At 44.5% G+C, this 7736-nt stretch overlaps 1 protein-coding gene across 1 annotated transcript in view; it reads left to right on the top strand.

Moving 5' to 3' along the window:
- Positions 1 to 7041: 7041 nt before the first annotated feature.
- Positions 7042 to 7736, top strand: part of oxct1a (3-oxoacid CoA transferase 1a) — a 332821-nt gene continuing 332126 nt past the window's right edge. The window contains exon 1 of the mRNA XM_084322619.1: positions 7042 to 7179. Within this exon, the coding sequence (XP_084178745.1) occupies positions 7087 to 7179 (93 nt within the window). The 5' untranslated portion in view covers positions 7042 to 7086. The remainder of the gene's footprint in view (positions 7180 to 7736) is intronic.

Raw genomic sequence — 7736 nt, 5'->3', positions numbered from 1 at the left:
GTTCTGCCTTGGCCTCCTTGGGGTTGATGGTGGAGATGGTGAGAGAGGTCTTGTCCTGTGTGGGTTTGGTTCGTGGTTCAGAGTGTTCTTCGGTTGTTTCCTTCAGCCTCTCTCCCCACCTCACACACCATTCTTATAGCCCAGGCCGAGTGTCTCTGAGTTGATGACATCATCACATTAATTGCTCCAATCACAAGCCAGCTAATCTTGTATTTGAAAAATAGGGGTTTGGCTTATAGGCCAAACCCTCTTCTCAGTTACTGCAAAAAGAGGCTGTCTTTAACCCTCTACCTTAATCAAAGTTTAAACATTGCATCATTTTCATTTCCTTATATCTTTTACTTAAACACATTACTTGACTTGTTAGTACTTTGATGTACCTCAAGATATATTGATTACCTAAACACAGATATATTTCTTTATTACTAAGTCTGTTTGACTTTTAGAACATATATCTAACAAATAAACATTCTGTTAGCTTAATAGAATACATTTCAATACTATATAGAACAACCTTAACAGATTACAAAATGTGTAACAATCAATTAATCATTTTGAACATTAATTGAAAATAGCACAGACACATTAACTAATTGTAGACATTTTAGTATGACCAAACACTAATTATATTTTAACTTACTTATTCAAATTACTATTTTAACAAATTACCAGGAAATAGTTAGTTTGGAGATCTTCTGTGTGAGTGTGTGTGTGTGTGTGTGAATGTGTGGGTGTGTGTGTGTGACTATGTGTGTGTCTCTGTGTGTGTGAGTGTGTGTGTGTGGATGTGTATTCGAAAATGTGTGTGTGTGATTATGTGTGTGTGTCTGTCTGTGTCCCCAGGCCGTAAGCAGATAACACTTCATGGGCGCTTTGATCACTGTGTGTGTGTGTGGATGTGTATGTGTGTGTGTGAGTATGTGAGTGTCTGTGTGTGTGTGTGTGTGGATGTGTATGTGAAAATGTGTGTGTGTGAGTGTCTGTGTGTGTGACAGGATACTCCAGCGAGATAACATGTCTACGTAACCTTTTGTCTTTGTTTGATCTTTACAGAGCCCATTGTCCCCGGCCATAGCAGATGGTCCTTGGGTTGCGGTCATAGATAGAATCTTTTGACCACTCAGTTCATGTGTAAATCGACCTGTGTGGCCTACAATGGCAATCACTTCTATGTAACCACACACACATTCATATTTCTTATTGTTTTGAGGCCTAAATATTTCCACACATTAGTTAATCATGAGTCTATGTTTGGGAATTTACTACATATGTAACCTGAAACCTAAGACCTCCACCTGGATGGAATGACGGGGAGATGGGCGGAGCTATTTGGTGGGTGGCTGTCACTCAAAGTATGGGTGGAGCCAAGCCAATAATAGCCTGCTTTCATGAGGCTGAAAAATGCTGGTTTTGAGTACAAGATTAGAAATATAAAACAATGATTATTTTTGGAATAAAAATTACACATGTGTTACATAGACTCACAGGAAGTGTGTAAAGTTGCCCAAATAGTGCTAGGAATAGCAGTGCATAGCCCCTTTAAAGAGCACCTACGGGAGGCTGCCATTCGAAACTGGCCACCGTAAATGTCCAAACCCCCCACCCCCACATAATAGACAGTCTCCTCCCCACCGCATGTATATATTCTCTCCACGCCGTATGTATATTTCTCTCCCACCCACCCACGCCCTCCAAATGTACAGTCTCCTCCCCACCGTATGTATATTTCTCTCCCACCCACCCACCCCCTCCTAATGTACAGTCCCCTCCCCATCATATGTATACTCTGTCAGGATCTATGGGTAACAGTACTGTATATTTGAATATCGTATATGTCACAAATGTAACAGTACTAAATACCTGTATGTCCCTATGCCATAAATGTCATGTATGTTGTGTATGTTGTGTATGTCATAAATGTCAATATGAATTGAAAATGGGGGACCCTCATGTAAACAAGACAAACGTCTTTCTCTGGTCTGCATCCCCTTAACAATTGTGTGTATTGAGCCGTACTGTATTGTACCTGTTGACAGAGTCTGGCTATGGGGCGACAATAATGTGGTCAAGAGGCATGGTTTCTACCTTCAGCCTTTAATCGGCGTGGTTTATTATTTACATGGCAAGGCAGCAGTACATGAGTTATCCTCTCCGTGAGAGGCAGGTGGAAAAGAGGTAGAGGGGGAGGAGACATCTCCTTAAATACTCTCCACCTGGTGGTAGCATTAGCGGCTCCACCTATAGCGCCCTCTAGTGGAAACAGTTATGTACAGTCAGTGGAAACAGTTGTGTACAGTTAGACAGTTACTTGCAATCCTACATATAACCTCTAACTGTAACACTCCCACTTAGGGTTGTATAGCACACTGTATAACTTCTTCAAAAACAATTTACAAAGAAAATAATACAGTTCAGAGCATCAAAAAGAATATGGCAGTCAATATTTACACACCAAACATGACCTTTGCAAATCTTTTCAATTTCAGTTTGGAAGCAGGTTTCGTCATAGCGTCTGCTACCATGTCGTCTGTTGGACAATAAATCAGTGTCATTCTTTCTTCTCTGATGACAAATGACATGTTTACATCTATGCCGGCACACAGGGTTTCTAGCAATCGCAATGGTTCCCAGTCTTCTTATATACATAGGTATCCATCCCTTCGAGCAGTTGTTCTAGATAAATACATTCCTGTATTGTCATAGCTAGAGCCATCGGCTTCATAAGTTGATAATGCCACTGTGGGCTGCTTCTTTCTGAAACACAGCTGTTTATCTGCTGTACCTTTGAGATAACAAAAAACATGTTTTGCTGTAATCCAATGCTCCTCTGTGGGGTCAGCAAAATGCTGTGACAATTTTTGCTCACTACAAAACATAGGTCAGGGCGAGTACATGTTGTCAAATAAATGAGGCTACCCACAGCTTCTCTGTACATTTTTACATCTGTCAGTTTCTGAGCATCCTCCTGGTAGTCTAGTTTTTGATCACATGGTGTTTCCCTTGATCTACATTCTTGCATGTCAAAACGTTTCAGGATCTTTTCCACGTAATTAAATCATCCACTTCTGTATTTAAACATAAAATCCATTTCTGTATTTAAACATGGAATCCACTCCGGTATTTAAACCTGGAACCTACTCCTCCTGTATTTAAACCTGAAGTATCCTCCTCCTGCATTTAAGCATGTAGCCACCCTCCTTCCGTATTTAAACATGGAGTACCCTCCTTCAGTATTTAAACATTTAGCTACGAACCTCGCTTTGTACTTGTCGTGGCCTTCAATACCCTCCTTGATTGAATACACCCATTTCCCTCCCACTGTCTGTCTGCCCTCTGGTAACTTGGTTAGAGTAAAGGTGTGGTTGTCCTCTAGGGACCTCATCTCCTCATCCACTGCTCTCTCCCATTTACTTGATTCAGGGGACACTATGGCCTCTTTAAAGGTCTGAGGTACCCCACTGACTACTCTGTAGCAGTAATCAATGGTGGTAAGTGTACTGTCATCCTCGTCACTTTCTCTCCGGGCATAGTCTGTCAGATACTTTGGGGGTTTGTGTTCCCTTGAGGGATACCTCCCACTGCTTGGGGCACGTGATGTCACCCTCGGGTGCTCTGGTCTGTCTGCACGACCGTGCTAAGTACACTGGGCTGAGGTGTCTCTGTTTCTTCACACCTTACTCTGGAGTCCAGCTCTGGCTCCTCTGTCTGTGTCTCGCTCTCACATGTTGTCTTTGTGACAAACTTGACTAGCCTGTGTTTCTGCACTCTCCCTTTACCGGGATGATAAACTAGGAAAGCGGGGCTTCCTTTGTCGTGCCCTACAAAGAGTCCTTTTTCACATCTGGACTCGAGCTTTCCTCTGTCCTGCAGGTAAGCATAACACACTGATCCAAATTGGTGCATTCTAGCTAGATTACACTTCTTTCCTGTCAGTGCTGTATACGGGGTGGTGCCCGTGTGCTTATTAAAGCACCTGTTTCTGGTGTAAGCGGCTTCTTGCACCGCATAATGCCATAGACTCTTGGGTAAGTTACTGTTTACTAGCTTACACCTAGCCATTTCGAAAAAAGAGTGCGCCATTCCCTCTCTGCCACTCCGTTCTGGTGTGGGGAATATGGACATGACGTCTCGTGTCTTATCTTGTTCCTTCTCAACAGTGATTGGAACTCTCTGTTTGTGAACTCGGTTCCGTTGTCGGACCTCAAGCATCTTACGTTACCATAAGGGGCTACGTCTGCCAGGAATTTCTCCGTGGCCTGGAGTGTGTCACTCTTTGCTTTGAGAAAGTAAACAAACACTGCCCCTGTGCACACATCTGTAAAAGACTGTACATATCTAAAGCCTCCTATGGACTCGTTGCTTACTGGACCGGCTAGATCTGTGTTAACTAGCGCAAGTGGTACCTTTACTTTTTCTGTGGGATTTCTGTTTCTCGATTGAGTAAACTTCCCCCTTATGCACACTACACATTCTTTGTCAGGTCTACGCTTTTCACCTTCAATGTGCATGCCTTCTGTCACTGCTTGCAGTTTCAGTAAATCCTCGTAATTACAATGACCCATAATCTCATGCCATGTCTGAATATCGTGACTGACAGTCACGCTACACATATCATTATTATCATTACACTTGTTGTTGTCATTACACTCTGTTTGCAGATAATACATTCTCTGGTACACCTTTATGTTAAATCGTGTACCGTCAGGCTCTACAAGAACATTTTTACCTTCATCGAAGAATACTTTGGCACTGTTTGCAGTAGCAGCTATTACAGAGAATAGTCCTTGTGGGAACGATGGTACGTAGAGAGCGTTCTTTAACGTCACTGTACACCGGCGCCCCTCAATGTCTGTGAGGCATACCTGTGTGTCTCCTCTCTCTTGCGCCAACCCGTAGGTGCGCTTCCCGTCTGCCAGCTCCATGCTGTGTCTCTCCGGGTGGAAAGTGTTGTCAAAGTTCTTGAACCGACTCCTGTCGTTGATGACGTGGGACGACGCACCTGTGTCCACGATCAGTCCCTTCCTCTGGGCCCGCTGCAGCTGCGCCGGCCTGGCGACGCACGCTGTGCGGGCCCCGAAGGCGAAGTCTTCTTGTCCCGTTACTCTCCGGGCGTCGTCTCGATTCGTCTCACGTCGACCGTCGCCGCCATCTTGTCCACAGCCGCCATCTTGTCCATAGCCGCCGTCTCGTCCATGGCCATCATCTTGTCCATGCGCGTATCGCGCGCTCTGGTCGCGTTTCTTCATGCACGCTCTGTCTGTGTGCCCCGTGGATTTGCAGAAACTACACCAGACAGTCTTTGTGCAGTCGCCTTTCCGATGGCCTTTTTCTCCGCATCGCCAACACGCCAGCTCCGTCGTGGGCCTGGTCCTCTCCCTTGGCGTCGCTCGGGCCTTCAGCACCCTCTCTCCCGCCTCCGCGGCGGCTGGGTGGATATCTTCTGAGGCCTCGAAATTTTGTAACTTGGCCTTGAACTTTCCCAGCGTCATGTCCGCTGAACCGTGTGTTACCAAGAGTGTGAACGGTTTGTACAGCTCCGGTAGTCCCCTCATCACCATCGCCATCATTAGCCCATCGCTTGGTGCTTCTCCTGCACTCTTCAATGCCGTCATGATCTGCTCAGGTCACAGTCTCGGTGTGCCCCTTCTTCAGTGCTGTTAGTGTTATGTAGAGGGCCACGACTCGGGGTCTTCCTTGCCCGATATAATGTTCTCTCAGCACCCCCAGGCTTTCTCTGCCTTTGTCTTTAGTGTCGCGGAATATCAGCCCCAAGCTTGTGTTGTCGAGCAGTGGTGCTAACTCACAGTATGCATCTGCATTACGCTTGTCGTCCAGGGCTTGTGCTTCCGCCGTCAGGTCTCCCGTGGGGGCCATCAAGATCGTCGTCTTCAGTCCCACACTGTGCATGCAGCACAACATGCGCTCTTCCCAGAGCTCATAGTCCTCTGCCTTTCCATTGAATGAGGGCCATTTGCTCCTTCCCTTGGTCGCCATCCTCTTGTTTGATGGTAGGCGTAGCTTTAGCTCCCGTTAGCTTAGCTTTAGCCACGCGGTGCTCCCGGTGCTAAACTAGCCTATACTTCGGCTAAACTTGCTACCCTTATTATTTCGCCCCTGCGTGATCTGGGCTCATAACCTGTTGACAGAGTCTGGCTATGGGGCGACAATAATGTTGTCAAGAGGCATGGTTTCTACCTTCAGCCTTTAATCTGCGTGGTTTATTATTTACATGGCAAGGCAGCAGTACACGAGTTCTCCTCTCCGTGAGAGGCAGGTGGAAAAGAGGTAGAGGGGGAGGAGACATCTCCTTAAATACTCTCCACCTGGTGGTAGCATTAGCGGCTCCGCCTATAGCACCCTTAGTGGAAACAGTTATGTGTACAGTCAGTGGAAACAGTTGTGTACAGTTAGACAGTTACTTGCAATCCTACATATAACCTCTAACTTTAACAGTACCCATTCTGCAATCTGTTAAATAAAGTTTTCATTAATTCATTCACACATTTTGCTTTATACATTAATTGTGCCGTTTTAAATTCCACAAGATCATTTAACTTGAATGTTTTTGACTTTCAAAATAATATGTTTGTGTGATCACGATAACCTGCAATGTGAACTATCCTTATGGCCCTTTTTTGGAGTATAAAAAGTGGTTGTAGTGTAGAATTATAAGTGTTTCCCCAGACTTCAGCACAGTCATTTAAATATGGTAAAACTAGTGAACAGTAGAGAATGTAGAGTGATTTTTTTAATCCAGAATGTGCTTTACTTTACTCATGACTGAAATGCTTCTTGACAGTTTAGATTGGACATGTTTTATGTGAGGTTTCCAGCTGATTTTATGGTCTATTATTACACCTATTTCTATTTGATCAGTAGAAATCCGTTTGTTTCCCCAATACCAAGATGGCGGCGTTCTCGTGACGTCAGAGTGTCTTCGAGAATATAATGCCAAAGTACCCGGATGTGTCTCTCTGATGATGCACGAGCTGCATGACGTCAGACGGTGTGTAGGTGTTCCTCATCATCCCGCGAGCCGCTGACTCTCCACATCCCTGGAACCAGTCTGACAGATAGCGTGCAAACATGGCGGCCCTCACATTATTATCAAGAGGAGCGGAGAGTATCTTCTTCAAAACTATCAAATTAAACGTCGCTTCGTCCCATTCCGTGAGCAAGGTCAGTATCCAAAAAATGCGTCTATTAATGTAAAGTAACGTTAGCCCAGATATATCAATAACGTGAGCGTTAGCTACACACAAGTCAGTGCACTACACACACACGGTGACGAGATGAGATGCGTGGCAAGTGTGGCCATAGATATATCTATGAGTGTGAACGTTACCTACCTAAGTTATTATTAAACAAGTTTTATCACATTTCGTGCACGTTATGATGAAGCGAGCTCATTCATAGAGTGTAACGTTACGTTTATTATACGAGCTTAATAATGCAAACAGCTTGCACGAATGTAAATGCCTGCGCTTGCACCGCCAAATAAATATAAATGCGCTATATGCATTACATACGATGTTCCCCATGGCCAATATGCCATGTTTTTATTATTTTTATTACAATCTCTCTAGCTAACTTTATATTTCCAGGTATAAATGTTGGTTTCATTCCTGCTAAAAAAGTGGTCCAGTCAATAACCATGTGCTATGATGAATTGAAAATGGGGGACCCTGATGTAAACAAGATGAAAGTCTTTCTCTGGTCTGCATCTCCTTAACAAT

The sequence above is a fragment of the Notolepis coatsorum genome (genome assembly GCF_963971535.1).
Source record: "Notolepis coatsorum genome assembly, chromosome: 10".
Taxonomy (NCBI): Eukaryota; Metazoa; Chordata; class Actinopteri; order Aulopiformes; family Paralepididae; genus Notolepis; species Notolepis coatsorum.
This window is presented reverse-complemented; position numbering and strand designations above follow the sequence as displayed.